Source organism: Natrix helvetica (genome assembly GCF_964273705.1).
Source record: "Natrix helvetica genome assembly, chromosome: 4".
NCBI lineage: Eukaryota > Metazoa > Chordata > Lepidosauria > Squamata > Natricidae > Natrix > Natrix helvetica.
The window spans coordinates 131,634,849-131,654,815 of record NC_138550.1 but is presented as its reverse complement, the minus strand read 5'-3'; the positions used below and the strand labels follow the sequence as shown (position 1 = coordinate 131,654,815).

The 19,967-nt window shown below is 36.1% G+C and overlaps 1 protein-coding gene across 1 annotated transcript; it reads left to right on the top strand.

Annotated features, from left to right (window-relative positions):
• Nucleotides 1-3,066: 3,066 nt before the first annotated feature.
• Nucleotides 3,067-16,988, top strand: GGH (gamma-glutamyl hydrolase). Its single transcript, XM_081951172.1, has 9 exons — nt 3,067-3,247; nt 6,047-6,158; nt 7,092-7,142; nt 8,134-8,218; nt 8,950-9,088; nt 10,479-10,585; nt 11,776-11,863; nt 13,403-13,540; nt 14,125-16,988. Exons 1-9 carry the CDS (start codon nt 3,142-3,144, stop codon nt 14,244-14,246), a joined length of 948 nt encoding a protein of 315 aa, XP_081807298.1. The 5' UTR covers nt 3,067-3,141; the 3' UTR covers nt 14,247-16,988.
• Nucleotides 16,989-19,967: the final 2,979 nt, after the last annotated feature.

Sequence of the window (19,967 nt, the reverse complement as noted above, 5' to 3'; positions counted from 1 at the left end):
ACTGTAGAGTTCCAGGGACATTGGCAATTTTCTGGAAGTTGCTTGTGGCATTATGAACATGGATAATTGGCAACCCCAAAGTTGATCTTAATCATACTGGCTTGCTTGTCACCACTGCATTTATTCATTTTATTAAATTCAAGGCTACCCAACTGCAGATGGCTCTGTGCAGCTTACAAAAAGTAAGGAAACCATAAAGCAGGGGGGGAAAGAACCAAGGATATCCAGAAATACATACTACACAGTACAATAGGAAACAAGCAGAAACGAATGCTTCAGACACTCTTGTTAATATCTCCTTTTTTTTTACTAAAGAAAAACAAATTTGTGGTGTTTAAGCCACACAAACCCACAATATATAAATTTATGTATCCTTCTCCCCTCCTTTTTGAGAGATGTCACATGATCAAATCAGTTTTTATTACTCATTAATAGATTTCTGTGGGGCACAACTATGTTTTACGTGGGATGCATGCTACTGGCTATCATTAGTCTAAAATATACTTCCCCATATTTATTTATTTAGTCAAATATGTATGAGATAACAGGTATAAGTATAAACATGGGCATGAACACAGGAAATGAGTACGAATAAATGGAGGCAATAGGACAGGGACGGTAGGCACACTGGTGCGCTTATGCACGTCCCCTTTACGGACATCTTAGGAAAGGGGCGAGATCCCCACTAGACAGGTTAAAGTTATGGGGGTTTGAGAATGTAACAAAAGAGTCGGGTGGTGCATTCCAGGCATTGACCACTCTGTTGCAAAAGTCATATTTTCTGCAATCAAGCTTGGGTTTGTATCTTCTTTTCACATGGCAACCAGGATATGATTCAGGATGGCATATCACGGGAATGAGAAATCTGAGCTGTCAAATATATAGCATTATATGTATCAATAACACTTGGATTTATATACCACTTCAGAGTGCTTTACAGCCCTATTTAAGCAATTTACAGCATATTGCCCCCAACAATCTGGGTCCTTATTTTACCTTACCTTGGAAAGATGGAAGACTGAATCAACCTTCCTATCATTAGATGGCAACACAGAGACTCAGAAAACAAACTTGTTTTGCAGCCCAAAGGAGATTATTCTGGGGAAGGAAGGAAGGACATTCAGGCTGCTGCTTTAACATGCTTTCCTGTAATCCACATAATGGTGCAGAAGTATATTGCCGTACTTTGCTTTGTTCCAATAGGTGAAATCTAATCTGTTCAAGTAATAAGGCCAATAAAAAGTGCTGTGGGTCAACTTAAGCAAAGCAGATTTTTGCTATTTTGGGGGATGGGGTGCGGGATGGGAAGGTCTAAATTCATCCTATGGATCAGGTGCTGTAGCTCCTATGTACCCTAAGGATTTTCAGCAGATTATTGCATATTTCTCTGCCTTGTGCAGCTGTTCACTCTTGGTATTTCATGTACTCTCTTTCATGTTTCTCCTTCTTCTGCTACATCAGCACTGGTTAGCGAGGCTTGAATTGGTAGAACATGAAACACAACCATTTTAACTTTGGAACAAACAGAAATGGGGTTAGGTGGCCTCACTTATTAGGGTGGGAGGAAGGGCTGGGTTATGAGGGGATGTCCTTAAAAGAATGGTTGGTAGGCATCATAAAACTTATATTAAAGAACATATGGATGTATTTGTGGAGAATATATTTAACCCAGGATGAATTTTTAGGTTCCTGGTGTTCTTTCCATTTGCTTTGCTTTTCACACACATTTCACTGCCAGACTAAATCACAGCATCAGTGAATTGGGGCAATAGAATTTGCAGACTGTTTATATGTAATAGCTTGCCCTACCAACCTTGACTGGGATATTGCTACTTCTGATTGCCCTTGGAGTGGAATATTCTTTTTTTTTCCTTTTCTTGTTTATGTAGGTGTTGGTTAATAAAGGTGTGATGAGGAAAGATGTGCTGAGAGCTTATTTATTTGATTTTGGGTTGCTCTATTTTTTATTTATTATAGACGGAGCTTATTTCAATGGGTCTGTTAATGATTTATTAGATTTTTCTTACAATTTTCTTACAGTTTACTGGTCTAAAATGTCTAGAATTTCCCAAGTTAAACTGCTTTTGAATTTTTGTGTTGGAAACTTAGTGAGTTTTTCATTATGTTTTTTGAATGACTTCCTCTGCCAGTCTTCTATCTTTAGGACACATCCCACACCCCTATTCACCAATGATGTTACAAAATCTGATAATGAAATTCCTGCAAGAAGAAAAGGAAGCCCGGTGTATGGAGATGCCCATCATCCTAGAGCATTACAGCAAGAACTGAAGGAGACTTCTAGTAGTGCTGAAAGTTTAATGCCTTATTGTGTATTATAAAACAAATGTTCTTACAGAGGTTGTCAGTGTGGAGGTGTTTAACTCCAACCTTTCAAAAATGTTAGTTTGTTATATATCCTATGTGTGAAATTTACATCTAAACTAGATAGAGAATCCTTTCTCCTATTCCTTTAAATTTAAACTATTGAGAAATAGATTAACCATTATGCATATTAATAAGTGGTCTGTCTAAATATACTTAGTAACGCCCACTTTCTTCTCCAGAATGTAAACCAATTTAGGAACCTATTCTAAACCTTATACTACCCTTCTATTATTTATTACTACTTTTACTTTTTACTTCTTTTACTTATTACTACTAATTTTATTAGTCTTTTCTGTTGGCATGCCCACTTTTATTAGGGTGCACTCTATTAGTTGCAGCAGTTGATCGTCGATGTTTATACACTCAAGCTATGATAAAATAACCTCCTGCAATACCATTTATATAATCAATTTTGAGGACAGTAGTTTGGAACTTTGTCTTAATTTTCACGGAATATCCTTACTTCTTGAGCGGGCAGAAAAATCCATTCCCCAATACAAATTTTGAAGCTCCCTAATATCCACACAAATCTTTTTTTTCATTTATTCAAAACAACATTCTCTGAGAAGGAACAAAATGAGAGTTCTAGCCGGAAGGCGAAAAGACCGGTTCCCTCTTAGACTACATTTCCCAGCGTGCCATTGGTGGCGGAGAGACATCACAAGTGGGCGCGGCTGCAAAAAGCTGGCTCGCGTCTCGGAGCGGGCTTATTTCGAGGGCTGAGCTGCATTCAAGTGAGCTGGGCGAACGCCAGCTATGGCGAGGGGGCTGCAAGTTCTCGGGGCTTGGGGGCTTCTCGCCTTCTGCTGCTGCTCCGCGGTCTCCTTTGTGTTGCGGAGTGAGAACGAGCGACCGATTATTGGTAAGTAGAAGGGCGTTGATATTGCAGGAGCAGCGAAGCTGACAGTTAGCCACCCAGGACTTCAGAGCTTTCAGTGTTGAGAAAGAGGAAGAATGGGGAGAGGTGGATAGAGGGAAGGGCGAGAGGAAGAGAAAGAGAAATCTTTATAGTCTTCCTTGGGGCTCTGTGGCTCAAATGACAGCATCTTCTGAGTCTTCGCTGTGATTCTTCCTTTGGTTGTCCTTAACCTTACTTCAGCTAGTACATTATTATTATTTTATTATTATTATATTATTAAATTTAATTATTAAATTATTATTAATTGTTATTATTTAAATTATTAGTAACTTTGACCATCACTAAGTGTTGTATCTTTTTATTCTTGATGAATGTATTTTATCTTCCTTATGTACACTGAGAGCATGTGCACCAAAGACAAATTCCTTGTGTGTCCAAACACACTTGGTCAATAAGGAATTCTATTCTATTCTATTTATTCCTCCACTGAAATCCGTTACATTGGCTTCTTGGAAGAAGTGCGTAAGGCATGAATAGGAATAGTCTGGATAGATGTGGTGTTGTTCTATCTGTTTTCCTCTGTTGTGCCAATATTAAATAAAGGAAATATAACCTCAATGGATGTGGTTGGAGGTAGGTTAGAATATGAGAGTTTAAAAATATAAAATAAAATCAAACATGAAATGAAATATTTGTGATTCATTCTTGGATCCTGAAAATCCCTTGGAGTGATAAAAGACCCACCTTTATTGAAATATTTAGCACATATCAGATACAGCAATATACAAAGGACGCTGCTAGAAAGAACTGTAGAAAGGAAAAGCAATGGGAGATGGCACAGAGACAGTTGGAGCAGCAATATACATAACTAGATTGTTCTAAGTTATGAAGAACAGGCAAAAATGACAAAAAATGAACTCTAATCATCCACCTTCTAGGTGAATACCAATCATCCACCTTCTAGAATGAGAAGGCACTTGGATTGATCTGATTAAATTGATCCAAAATTATTTCATTGTCCATATATTTTGTTTCCAACTTTACATCCTCAAATGCTTTCTGGGATTTTGATGAGGAACATAATGGGATAGTGATAAATAGGAAATTAAGCTTTGCAGCTCACAAGCAAAGGCCTAAAATAAATATATGAATGCATAGCAGCTATAAAGACATTGATTTACAACTCTAGACCAACAATCAAAAAGTAAACAATACCCCAATCAAGGAACTACTGACATAGACTAACAATAAACAACAACCTAATGAAGGAACGACTCCCATCAACATTGACAGGGAAAAGCACTAATATATAAAAATAAGAGCAAAGACTACTACTTTCTAGCATTGACGATGTTATCTAGTTTGGGTAATGAAACATCTGCAAGAAAATCACCAATCTCAGACAGCACCAAGGACCATACAGATTAAGTTTTGGAGCTCAAGTACAAAATGATGTTTCTAAAACATTTTATAATATGATACAAAATCTCAGTCATTTTGATATTGTATTATATTTCGTCAAATCAACCCTGTTGCTCTTCAAATATTTTGAACTATAATCACTCTAATTCCACAGTGTCTGAGAATTATGGAAATTGTAGTCAATATATCTATTGTATTGGCTCCTATTGTATTGCCATCAAATATATGACATAGATAGTATAATAAAAGTATTATATACTTTTTATTTTTGGAAGAGATACCCTCGACTTACAATGGCACTAAAAAGTGACATGACCATTGTAGCACCCCCATAGTCTTATGATCAAAATTGAGACACTTGGCAACTGACTCATATTTGTACAGTTGCAGTGTCCCAGGGTCATGTGATCACATTTTGTGACCCTCTCACAAGCAAGGTCAATGAGGACACTAGGTACACTTAGCTGTGTTACTAACTTAACAATTACTGTGATTCATTTAACAACTGTGGCAAGAAAGGTCTTCAAATGGGGCAAAAGTCCCCTAACACTTTTCTCACTTATCAACAGAACCTTTGGACTCAATTGTGGTTGTAAGTCGAGGACTACCTGTCTCAGTTTAAAGTGAATTTATAAAATTGTTAGTGATTTTAATCTATTCCTGTTTAAAGTTGCTATTTTATTTCTTATCACCTCTTTACTGTGTCGCTGAAATCTTGGAACGAAGAAGTGTCAGACTCAGCATTGAGTGAAGGCCTGTTGAGCTGGTGTCTGGGAATGTTTTGAGCAGATGACTCTTTTTAATGGTTGTGCAATGGATCATGCTGTGACATTGCATCATTTACTGGAAAATATTGAAAGGATTTCACCTTGTTCGGGTACACATCCTAAGTAAAATAAAGGAGAATGTCCAGTTTCTTTCTTAGAATCAATATAAAAAACACGCACCACAAATGGTAAAATGATTACTGAGATCTGCTTTCTTTATACTAAATTTTGAAGAACAAAGCTAGTCAAAGATCATATTTAAACAAGCTGGATTTCTTTAAAAAATGTATTTAAAAGTTAATGGCAACCAAGTGGTCTGACCAAAGTTTCTAGAATCCCAGTCAGCCATTCTGACTGGGAATTAAATGCAGTAGTCCAAAAGATTTGAAAAGCACCATGTTCTCAAGTTTCAGTAGAAACATCTGACATTCCTATTGCACAGCACAACATGTGATGCTGAGATAGATTTATTTTTGAAAGGATTCAGACAATTATTGAATACTGTGAAATATATCAATAATACAGCTCTACTATTTTAACATCAGCCTCTATGTACAGTCTTAGAGTGGCACAAACGTATAATATACATTCTCTCTTTTTCTGGGTGGTTTAGGAATATTAGCTCAGGAAACTTTTGAAAATTTTCAGAAGTTTGGAAGTTCTTACATTGCTGCTTCTTATGTGAAATTCATCGAATCAGCTGGAGCAAGAGTAATACCAGTACGGTAAGCTGCTAAGAACTATCTGCTCCCATGATATGCCAGAAATAAAAAAACATATAATTAAATTTGTCTTCAAGATACCATTTGATACTGAATAATATCACACAGAAACGTACTTAGGACTTAATATTCAATGTTGAGGAATTAGAAGCAGCTGTTGTGAATAAGCTGCTTAATAACTGTAATATCAGTCTTCAGGACTGGAATTAAATACTGTAATACTTCTTGGTATTACATCACTCACATATGATGTAATATGTAGTAATTAGAGTCTTGAACTAGGAATAGGAATGTCTACATTCAAATTTATATTCAGAAACTCATCATAGTGAGATCCTATGTGGTGCAGTGGTTAAAATGGTGGACCAGAATTGGGGAAAACCATGTTCAAGTCCACCTTAGGCATGGAAGCTGACTCCTTTTAGTTTAGCTGTCCTCACAGAGTTGTTGTGGAGGCGAATGGAGGAGGAAGCGCATCCACACTGCTTTAAGGTCCTAAAGAAAAGGATATAAATATATTCACCCACTGAACCAAAAAATCACTGGAGTTAATCATTATCTCTGAGATTGTTCTGAAGATAAGATGGAAAATCCAGGAGTAGTCATATATGCTGCTTTGGAGATTATTGCCTTTGCAATAATCCCGTTAAAAATATTACAATACCAATAGAAAAATTATTAGTATTCCAAAGTGATTCAGTGATCAGTTTAAATTCAGGCTTCCTCCATCATAATCCATATGTGTAATTCATTTCACTTTCTAGTCAATCTGTGAGAAGAATAGTAACTTTTATTTTGAGTAGGTGATTCATATAAAGTAACCATTCTGGTATTACTAAAGATGAATTTTATTTGCATTTAATGACTAAGGCAATTCTAATCTAACATTGGAATGATACATACTCATGCTAGACATTTTCATTTGAATTATTATAGATTGAATCGTTCCAATGAAGAGTATGATGAGATATTCCGTTCTATAAATGGGTAAGTATAACAGTAAAGTTAGTTACAGGGGAAGGAGTATCAAGATATGAAAATGGTACTGAAGATCTTGATTTTAGTTTCCAGCCAGGAAAATTCATAGGATGACTATTCTAAAGAACAGCCTTCCTTATAAGAAACACAATTTGAGAAAACTTGTAAAGTATTGATAAATAAAAAAGACGCGGTGGCTCAGTGGCTAAGATGCTAAGCTTGTCGATCAGAAAGTCGGCAGTTCAGTGATTTGAATTCCTAGCGCCGCGTTCTGGAGTGAGCTCCAGTTACTTGCAGCTTCTGCCAACCTAGCAGTTCGAAAGCACATAAAAAGGCAAGTAGAAAAATAGGAACCACCTTTTGTGGGAAGGTAACAGTGTTCTGTGCATCTTCGGCATTTAGTCATGCCGGCCACATGACCCTGGAGGCGTCTTTGGACAGCCCTGGCTCTTTGGCTTTTAATCGGAGATGAGCAACGCCCCCTAGATTCGGAAACAACTAGCACATAAATGCCAGGGGAACCTTTACCTTTACCTTTACCTTTACATTACTGAGAATAATAAATTGTAGCAATGCAAATAGGAGTATATCAGGGAGCGTTTGCAACATTTTAACAATGCAGGAAGTTTGGAAGTACGATCTATGAAGGATTGAATGTTTCTTAGCCCAAAGTTAAATACTGTATGTTTCCAGAATGGTTGTTCATATGTTTAGCTGACTCTTTTAATGAATATAACATTGATTGCTGTTGAACTATATTTTAGTTTGCATTTAAAGTAAGTGCAGACTAGAACTGCGAAGACCTTTTAGACATTGGACTTTTAGAGTAATAAACAAACTATAGCCTTATTAAAGAAGAAGCTGAAATAAAGCTTAAGTTGCATTTACTGCTGTAGTTTGTTGTCTATATTAAAAGGTCTTCCTTTATAACCCTCATTTAACTGAAATCAGCTGGGACGTTGGTCTTGATAATCAAATTGTTGTAACCATATTTTCTTAGAATACTTTTTCCGGGAGGTGGTGTTGATCTTGAAACTTCTGAATTTTCCAGAGTGGCTAAAATATTCTATACAAAAGCACTAGAGGTAAGTGTTCTAGCATTCAAGTTCAAGCTGCATTAATGTTTGAGACATGAAGGCTGTAGGTGAGTCATGTTTATACATCTTTCAGCTTGCATAATCTTGTCAATAAAGGTGTGTGCTTCAATAGTTAATAGAAGTGTGTGTGCTTCAATTGATATATCTACTATGTAAAACAGGGTTATCTTGATGAGTGTGTGATACATGTAAATGAAATAGTTCTGATAGACGCATTTCAAAAATAAATCCTATTATCTTACAACAGCATGTTAAATTCCCTTTGCCCTTAGCCTCATTTTAGCCTGTATTAGTTTAATACAGGATTTGGGCGAATCAATGCTTATGTTTCTGCTAATTATGAGCAACTGGACATTGATCTTTGAAAAGAAAATATGTCAATTCAATTAAGAAACGCTACTTGTGGAACGATTGCCCACACTCATCTACTCTGTTCTCAAAGCTACAGTTAATTGTGTTAATTTAATTTTGCTTGTTTGCTTGATTTATATCCCCCCTTTTGTCTCTCAAGGCAAAATATGCTCTGTCATGTCTAGACTGCTTTGTTGTTTTAATAGAGAATGAAGGTTTTCCTTCCTGAATGGTTTTGGAGGTCAAATATAGTTCTAATGTGATGACTGCTGATTGGGATTGATGGATGTTATAATTCAAAACATTTGGTGATTAGCCTATGATCTTGTGTATTGACCTGGTCATTTTTTCCCATTGCCATTTTCTAGGCCAATGATAAAAAAGATTACTTTCCCATTTGGGGGACATGCCTAGGACACCAATTGCTCACCTATCTGACGAGTGGAGAAAACTTGCTCGTTCGGACCAATACAAATGGCTTCACAATGCCACTGAATCTTACTCAAGGTGAAAATCCACATGTTTTAGCCAATAGAACATGATCTAAGTTCTGCTGAAGATCATAGAATTGAGGCATTAATGAATTCTATAGCTCAATGAAGTAATAGTTTGAGGAATGCATGACGCAGGACGGTTAACCTTTCCCCTATGAAAGCGAACAGAATAGCTGCATTTCCTTAGCTGTTTGTAATAGAAATACAATAAGAATTCTTGACAGAGCTCAGCATATTCAGTAGTTTTTCCTAATAATATAATATTTTCAGAGTTAAAGCAGAGAACTGTATATACAAATACTGTATTTGTACAGTATTTGGGTGAATCAGTGTCTTTCTGCTTCTATCTTGTGGCTAATTTCTGAATCTAGTCCAAATCTAGTCAAGCTCAAAAGTACTCAACCGCTATGCTGACAATACCTTTTTGCTCTAAAAACAGAAGTTTCTGCTTGTTCAGAATAGAAATAGGAAAGAGACACTTAAGTCATACATTCCATTTAATGACAGCAGGACTGAGTTAGGAATAATGCAGTATAATTTCTAGCTCCCTACTGTTGTGACACTCATTTCTTCAGAAATATGTGGGTTATCATTTTCTTGATTAAATTGAAAAGCTGTTTACAAGGAATTGTTTTAAACTATGTATTAAAGGCAATATATTTGAATAATAATGACACTAATACTTTCAATGTATAAAAGCTGAATGAGGAATAGGAAAATTCAGAGTCCCATTCAGGATCTCATTATCTATCTTTCATTATCTATCACTATCTTCATATATGAGCATGTTAAATATGTCCCTCTGGATTGGCTGCTGGGCATAATTACAGTTAGACAGTTAGAACAATTAATCAGTGGAACAGCTTGCCTCCAGAAGTTGTGAATGCCCCAACACTGGAAGTCTTTAAGAAGATGTTGGATAGCCATTTGTCTGGAACGGTATAGGGTTTCCTGCCTAGGCAGGGGGTTGGACTAGAAGACCTCCAAGGTCCCTTCCAACTCTACTATTGTATTGTATTGTATTGTATTGTATTGTATTGTATTGTATTAAGCATTTGACACAAATCTCTGCAGCAGGAAGGTTAAGTGGCCATCTGCCAAGAAGGACAGAGGCTTGACTTTGGTCTCCAGTCCAAATCTGAGCAAGCAAAAGAATGCCTAGCAGTCAATTGGCAATATTGGTTGACACAATTCAGTAAAGCATAGGATAAGATGTTGCATTTTGACTTAGCAAGTTGGTGAATATAACAACTACAGTTTACAAATTGTGGTATGCAGAATTTGAATTTGAAAAATTTGAACCCAATCATTGCATATTTATTAAATTTAGAATTTGAACCCAATCATTGCTCTTCTTGATGTTGATGAGTAGTGTTTCATTTTGTTTTGCTTTTGGAAATAAGCTTCAAACCACAGTAAGATGTTCCGGGATTTTCCTGAAGAGATATATGAACTGTTAGCTTCAGAGCCTGTATCTTCACACTTTCATTTCTGGAGCCTCTCCATTCAGGTAATTTCTTGTCAATTGCGGTCAAAGACAAGCATAAGGAGGAAGGGTATACAAGGAATTTAAAAGCATAAAAAAATATAAAATGCAAAAATAAAGTTACAAAAAAAGCTAAATAAAAAGTATAAAAAAGTCTAAAAGGAGGGGTAGGAATAATAAATGGGCATTAAAAAGCCTGGCAAAATAGATTTATCATAATAGAATACATTATGTAATGATGGTCTAGATCAGGGGTGTCAAGCTCGCATCGTCATGGCGTTATCACGTGGCGTATTGGGACTTTTTACCCCTTTGCTAAACCGGGCAGGGTGGGGCTAGCACGTGACGCATCCGGCCTGCGGCCTGTGAGTTTGACACCCCTGGTCTAGCTGCTCATGAAACTGGATTTGTGGCACAGGTCTGACATAATTTTAAGTGTGAAGAATATGGCACCATTGTATGTTGTATCAGGATTGATATCCTGAGTATGTATGCAATAATGGCGAAATGAGGCTAGTATGAATATCTCTTTAATATAAGCATTGTAGAAGAACATGTTCTGTAGTTTATACATATCCAGAGTCATAGAGATGTTGTCTTTTTGGGTAGGGAATCTCCCTGTATTAGCTTTCAAGTACAGCTGAGGAGAAGGCCTGACATTTTGTCAGAGTAAAGACCCTTGGGTAGTTAGGTACTTGAAGGTTTGTTAAATATGCCATGAGGGGAAGCAGACTACCTATTGGACTCATAGTTGATAAAGGTTGGGAACCTGGCTAGGTCCAATTGGTACTCTGCATCTGATAAATGCTGTTTATTGAGAGCTTTGGCCTGATCATATCCCATGCTGAATAGAAAGAAAGAATCCCAATGATGATATTTTAGTTGTCACTGTTTTGCCCCCCATGTGAATTGAAAATCATCCCACCTAGTTATTTGGACAAGACCAAGAGGGGGAAAGAGTAGTTACCTAGTAGTTGAATATGGTTGCCCATACTCTTGCCTCTACTTTCATGAGACCTGTCTCTGGTCTCAAGGTGCATTAGAGACACATTAGGTGGGTTGAAGGCCAAACATAAGTTGGTGCAAAGTTGGAAAAGGGATCCGCCTGGGCACCACAGAGAAATTGTGATATTGGCTTGTCCTTATTAAAATGATGCAGATAAAAAAATGTTTTTAAAAATTAGTCTAAATCATGATTACCTTCTTTTTTACAGAATTACACAAAAAATGAGAAACTGCGCAACTTTTATAAGATCTTAACAACTAATTTTCATAATGTGGAATTCATATCCACCATGGAAGGTAATAACCTAATTAATTTCTAAATGCTGTCTAGAACTAAAAATTGTAGCCACTGCACGGGCAGCCTATTAGTGAAACAGTTTTTGTACTGACAACATGGTGGAATAGGTTTTCTCTTTCTTTTCTACCCACTTCAAAACATCTGCTGAAGGTCACAGAAACTGCTGTGGTGATGGGTTCAGAAATCAGTCATACGGGGTTCATTCCAAAATGCCTCCCTGCCTTCGCGAGGTTTATTCTTTTTATACAGCTTTTACAAGCAAAGCAATGAACATATAGCAACAGCATTGTAATTGGCATACTCTCCTTGTCAATTTATTCTCCTTGTCAATCTCTAAGAACATCCCACCCAGGGTAGAATCTCACATAACTCAATAGTTCCTGGTAGTGCCTGGTTCTGCTACTTAGGTGAGCTCATAGGTTAAGAGGTAACCAGTTACTGAGGTCATGGCAGTTTGCTGCGCATGTCTTTACATAACCTTTCCTCTATCCCTACACTGTGGTCACAGTAAAGAAGAAGGACCCATTTGTTCAAATAATATAAGATGGATTCCAGAGGTTATTCTACCTCTGTCTTTTCCTTATACATTTAAAACTGCATGTTTTATTGTGTTTATTGTGAGGTCATTGCATTCCACTATTCTATTTTTACAAAGAAAACAAAGAATTAGAAAACATGCAACAGAATGATGTCATTTTACAGATTTTACATTAGTGGAGGAAATAGGAAGGCTGAAGAAAACATGACTCTGAAATTTTCTGTGGCCATCGTCTATTATTCTCCCTGATTTGTGTACTTTCATATGTGTCTGACTAAAACTCTTATCATGCTCTTATGGCATGCTTATGTTAGTGGAAGTTAATGTAAATTGTACTTCATCAAGTAAACCTCCGGTGGAAGAAGACAGTTGCAAATGTTCTCATATTCAGTGAAGGTATATTCTCTACTTTTCAGATTATTGACCAATGAAAGTGTTATCAAATTAGAATTATTATATTGTTAATTTATGTTAGTTTAGTTAAATTAGTAGTATATACTACTATTTCTTAATTGCATTTTTAAAAGAGTGGTGCTCAGTAGTACCATAATTTAAGCAATAGAGCACTAACTCTATACCTTTAGGTAAAAATGATCATATTTCAAGTGATCAAGTGAGCAAAGAAGCTACTGCCAAAACAGACAATACTGGAACGGATGGCACAGTGGTCTCTGGTCTATATTCTAATTTTTAAAGAGTAGACCTGTTAGTCTTTACAATCAAGACTGAAAAGAGACATTGTCATGAAAGCTTCTGTAATAAGAATTCCCTTCAATATAGCCATTTTGACAACATAGACTCTTACTTTATGAAGAGTTATTGAGCAGTACATTGGCTGATAATTTTGAGATTCCGCTCTTCAGTCCTATTTATTTAGTTATTAAGTTTCATTTATTAAATTTACATCCCCCCCCCCGCACCCCGTCTTGACATCAAGCAACTTGTCTCTGAAGATGATAAGGTGGATAAGTTTGGTAATTTAGCTTTTCTGTTTTTGTAGCTTACAGATACCCTATTTATGGTGTCCAGTGGCATCCAGAAAAAAATCCATTTGAATGGAAAAATTCAACTGGCATGCCACATTCTCCAGCATCTATAAAAGTAACATTTTTCCTAGCTAACTTCTTAGTCAATGAAGGTAAGTAACCTTGGTAAGGGATATGAGTGGATATAATGAAACATTTCTTTAAAAAAAGAGAGCAAAAAGAAAAAGAAAATCATTATGTTTTATCGGTGCTTGTACCGCAAATATGAAATTCATATTAATGGAATATTTGTTGGCAATATAGCATATTTCATAGATTGTATTTTTATTACTTAACTGAATGGCTAGATATGGGGGCTGCAATATTGAAAATTATATTTTACTTCAACTACACTGAGCAAGACTTATTCCACAATAAGTTCTGACCAGTTGCTTGTCTTTTGTGAAAAAGACACCTACTTTTTACCCAATATAAAGCTGAGATTTTCAATGCTAATTTCAGTCAAATACATTTCCCCTGTTCTCTTTAAACATGGTGTTTCACAGAAGCTACAAGGAAGGCAGGTTGAAAGAAGAAAGAGAGCTTTAAGTCTGGGACATATCCTCTAAACTGTAGTAATAGGGAAATTTCTGGATTATATTTAGTATTAGAGTCTCTAAGAATAATGTTAATAAAAGAATTGGGATTGTACAAGATGAGGACATGAAATAATTCATATTTGTCCAATATTTTGCAGCCCGGAAGAGCAATCACCATTTTTCCAGCAAAAAGGCTGAAACTGATGCACTGATTTATAATTTTAATCCTCTCTACACTGGGACCTTTTCATCTTTTGACCAAGCGTACTTTTTTGATTAAATTGCCAGCCTGAAGAAGAACATAAGTAGATTTTAAAATGATTTGATATCTCTGTTTAAATTGATACAGTGTATTGTAAGAGCAAAAATTCAGATTGTGTGTAGGTCTTTGTAGAACTTACCCTTTCCATTCCTTTCTGTAGAATCATTCATGTTCCAAAGCGATGAATTTGGAAAAACCTTCTGCTGCAACTTGACACTAAAAGCTTGTTGTGAAAGCCCTGAATTCCATGAACCTTGTGCAGGAATACTTCTGAGTGTCCCCAATAACTGTTCAATTGAAGCATAAACCCCTTATGGGTTCAATAACTAGGAATGGAACAGTACTTGTTAGTTTGGTGGTTACAGTAAATCATACAGGATTTGATTTACTGTTTCCTATTATTACAGGCTTGGCAAAGGGGGGGACAAGTCCTCAAGGGACAAATCCTCAGTAGAACTCACATTGTTCTGATCTTTATATATCTCGAATTGGTAAACAGTCCAGCATTATATAGCATTATATGTAGTTTATCTTTATGTTTTCATTAATTGCACATATTTCATTTGAGAAATTGCACTTAACTATTTGTGTTCATTTAAAACTCTTATTTAATGGGAAAAGTTGAAGAGGATGGCTTTATAATGTCAATGGGAGTGAGGACTTCTCCTCTTCGATCAAAGAACTTCTGCTATAGTTGTTTCTGTCCATTAAGGAACAGTATGATATAAAAATTCTCAGGTAACCCGTTCTTGAATAAAGGACAAGGTTTCTCCTTGGAGACAGTTTTCCACATTCTGAGCCTCTCACTGGAATGCCTTTTTAATTTCATATCATCAACCTGCCAATTGCTCTCAAGTCCCTTCCTTTTCTTATATCTCCCTTGTATCCTAGCATGTTGTTTGAGTGTTTAGAGTAAACATCATTATCCACCCAAACAATGTTGTATTTTTTAATCCCCCTTTTTTGAGATTCATTACTTTTATACATTTTTCTTGGAATAATGCAGCACTTTAAAAATGATTTTGCTCTTTTTTTAAAAGAAACTATTGCCACAAATTCACTGATGTACATGTATTTTCTACAAAGTTTACTATTATGACACAGATAGATGATCTCTGAGCCTCATTAGTTTTCTCTCCCCTACATTTTAATCACCTTCTTTGCTTTCTACTTCGTAATCACTTCCTGTGTGGTCCCTGCACTTTAAACTGATTGGATTTGTATAATGCTATGGAGATAACTCATACTAAGCACACCCATTGTTTCCAAACCCATTCTATACATGAATCTTCTAGGGATCATGAAACCTGAAGTCCTGGTACATCTGAGAGGCATCTTCTTATGGAGGATTAAGTTAAACTTTGCTTTGGGGGCTTCAGGCAGCAGTTCCCCTTGTACTCTGCCAGCTGGTAACCTCATGAGACATTTGAATGGACAGGGCAAATATTTTCAGATGCATGTTTGTCTTTGAGGATGCTCACAAAATTTCAGGTGGCATTCTACTCCTAAAACTTATCCACAATGGGAAAAAGTCACTCAATTTACCTTTCAGCTGCATCCCAGCCTTCTCGAAATAGAAACTCAGTATTTCAGGTTGACCCAAGCTGAAAGCTATAAAGCGGTTGCTTGAAAGTGACTTTCATTCCATTCCAGGATTCTATCAATTAATATCATTCGTATAGATTAATGGTGCTTGCGGTTTTCTACTTAAAATACTGTTTCTACAAAAATTTGAAGCTCAGAGAATCCTCCTTCTAAGATGTCATCTTATTTTAAGATGGACCAGATTTTCCCCATAAAAGGTTTTGGTTTTATTCACAATTAATGCAGTTAAGATCTGTGGTTTTCTAAGATTTGTCATAACTGTTTAATAACTAGAGTGCTAAATATGCTTAGGGGCAGTCTACATTACCCTGAGTACTGAAGTGAAACATTCCACTTTATCAAATATTAACAGGGTTTTCATATAATACAACAAATATGCAAATTTAGAAAACTAGATCTGTATTTTGATATATAAAGTATTTGTGACTGAAATTCTCTTCTTGGATAAAATATTATGCTAATATCATAAATACATGAGATTCTGCTAGTGTAGCCTATGGGGAAAAAAACCTCATAGATTTTTCCCCGACGTTTTCTTTATGTGAATATAAAAACCTTTCATGTTGATGATGCTATTAATGTGAGTTCAAGATCAGCCTTTTAAAAAGATATATAGGGTTATTTTTTGTATTTTTATAATTGCACTTTTTGTATCTACATTTCATTAATATATTGTAATAGCCTATGGACAAGGCATGATCCACAAATTGTGCTTTGATTTGTTTTCTTGTTGTGGTTGTTTTGCAGCCCTTCTGATTATAGTGATTACACAAACTTGATAAGGTCTTCCAAAACATGAAATAAAGGATAATGCGTTAAGTTTTAGAATGGTCTTTAAAAAATTGTAATTCGCCTCATTTCCCTGCCCCCCCCTTCCTCCCAAAACTGGGATAAACCAATATTATTGCGGTCCTTTGGGCTGTTAAAAAACTTGGTTCCCGTATTAAAAGACCAAACCTGAATGACTAAATGACAGGAAGTAAGTGTGAATGTATTTTAAGTGTTATAAAGTTTATTTAATTTAATACAGTTACTCAATTTTATTCTTTCACCATATATTTGACTTTGATCATATGGCCTTGTATTCTTTGCTGAAATATGTTTATTGCTGTACAATAAAGGAAATGCGACTTAATAGTGCTTTTAAGAATGAAATGCGTACATTTCTTTTCCTACTGTACCTTCTTAGCATGTCTCCATGCTACTTGCTATTCCATATGGATAATTTTGATAAAAGTGGAGAAGAAAAGATAGCTAATTCAGATGTTTAAAAAATGGTACTTACAGCTTTGTTTTGAAAATTGGTGCTTTTTTTTTTAAAAGGGCGGGGTACATCCTTTCAGCTCTTGTTACTAGATCTATAAATAGAATGCTAAGTTTCTTTGAAGAGAAGTGATAGGTTTCAACTGTCAAAATGTTTGAAAGGGTCCAGGAGATCAGGATTTTTCACTATACGATTCACCATAAACTAAGCAATGAGGCACATTTTTTTTCTTGTTTGTTTATTGGGTTAGGATATCTGCCTTTATTATCACCATTATGTCACTCCTCAAACTACCTTACTGAGGTTTGTGTTTACCGTACACATCTAATACGGAGTAAATGTTGGAAGACAACTTCCCTTCCCATCTTGGCTGTGGCTGATGGGAGCTTAACCAGCCAGCTGGACATCACCAAGTTACTAGCACCTCTATCTGAAAGAGAGCTAGGCCAGACAATGCTTGTAAAAACATGCTTGACTTTATCTGAACATCTGCTTCAATTAAGGACTGAATTATAGAGTTTTTCTGTCCATTGTGACTTTCACTGATTCCACTACAAGCTGTATCATTTTATAAACATCATAAACTCTTTTTCTTTAATGTGCTGTAACATGTTTGGCACTAGGGGGCCTGCATAACCCATCTTGTTTGATTTGTATTTGTATTGGGTATGCAACCAAAGCCTTGAGCCTTTAGGCAAGGTTTGTATGAAACAAAACTTCAAGATGCTCAGTCAATCTGTGTGAACAAGTAAGAAAGCATAATACATACAAATATGCAGATATGCGAATTACCTGGACCTAAATGTTAGGTATGCATCCAAATCCCCTGCATGCTTACTCCAGAATAATTTGGTGCAATTTTATTGGGACTTGATGTCAGATAAGTCTGCATTAAAAATTATACTGTTTAACAAATTTCGGGGTTATGGCTCATGCAACAGAAATATTAGAACAAGCTTACTAAAATAAGTAACCATGATGGTGCATCGGTGACCTATGACTAGTTAGGTCAAGTGGAAAAGAAAACAATAGTGTGATTTCCTTAATTCTAAAATCTGTAAATATGTGGAGTGACTACTAGGATGAGTTGATGTAGCACGGAATAATACATACCTTCCCGCAGGAGCATCGGCCGAAGTGGTCAAAATCTTCAAGACGGGGGCCATGCCTACATGCTTGTAGCCCTGGCCCATTTTTTAACATGTGAGGTAGAGTTTTAATCACATGGTCACAGTCAGCTTTTGACACTCGCCCCGCTTCCAACAACAGACACCCCTGTATTCCAATTGCATTTGATTGCAAAATGAGATCCTCTGGCTTTTTTTGGTTGTTGTTGTTATTAGTTGCGAAGTCGTGCCCAACCCATCATGACCTCATGGACAACATTCCTCCAGGCTTTCCTATCCTCTACCACCTCCTGGAGTCCATTTAAGCTCACACCTACTGTTTCGGTGACTCCATACAGCTACCTCATTCTCTGTCGTCCCCTTCTTTTGCCCTCAATCTTTCCCAGGTTAGGCTCTTCTCCAGTGAGTCCTTCCTTCTCATTAGGTGGCCAAAGTATATGAGTATTTTGGTTGTAGACTATCTCATAGCTACCTTTGTAAGCGACTGTATATGTAGTATTTCAATATTGAATTATATTTCAATATAATAAATATGTTCGGACCATTGTCTTCTCTTAGTTTTACTAAGCTTTTGTGGTAAATTATAATCTAGATGTAAAATCTATCTGAGAAAGGAAAATTAAAATCTCATAGTGAGGGAATTTTAAATTGGATTTCACTGCTAAAAAAAAAAACACCTCAAGATCTGAAACATCTCTTCTACCTCATTAACCATCTGACAAAATGAGTTCTGTGACATTTGTTGCCAGTCTTCCTTTCATTTATGTTTGCTTTTTTAAAAAAAAAGAATTACCACCACAAAGCTTTCCGTTTATAAACGAATGTTGCAAAGCTGAATCTTAAATTCAGAAAGTGTTCAGGAAACACTTTCTTGCTCAATACATTGAGCAACAAAGTCTTTTGTACAGGAAAAGAAAAGAGTAAACACATTATCTATTTTTTCCTGGAAAAGCAAAAGAGAAGAGGAGGGAAGGAGGTAATAGGGCTTCTAGGTGCTGTTGAACCTCAAATCTCATCAGTGTTTGCCAGCATGGTAAAAGATCTGATCTCAGTTGGACAGCAATAGGTTGACCATCCCCCTATAAATATGACACTTGTGGGAAAAAGAGATCAAAGGTAATCTTATTTTGTTACTGTAGGTGCATTTCACACTTCACAAAGCTTCCTTTTCTCCAGCTTCACAAAATTTATGTTGAATGACTACTTTCCACAATTGCATTTAACAGATAGTGTCCATCAAAAGAGGCCATTGCTCCCCAAATAGATGGATGCATGTATTTGATGTGATAACATGGATGTTATTTCTATTTTATGGGGAAAAGAAAGGACATATGTTTAGATCAGATTCATAACTTTATGGGAATAGATACATAATCAGGAACCATATGAAAATGACTAGCTCACCCCATTTCCTTTTTTTAAAAAAATTTGCATTTACTCCTTTTTCTATAGATTGGAGAAATTCTAACAGGTTTTAAGGATTAAGGATTAAGTCCATGGATAAACTGATATTTCAATATTTTTATACTGAGTGTAATGAGAGGTTCAACTACAGATAGTCCTGACGTATGGCCACAATTGGGAGAAAATTTCCATTGCCAAGAAAAGCTGTTGTTAAATGAGTTGTGCCGATTTTACATTTTTTTGCACACAGTTGTTACGCAAATTATTGCAGTTAATAAGTGAATCATGCTTCCTCCATTGACTTTGCTTATAGTAAGCTGGCCAGGAAGATTGCAAATG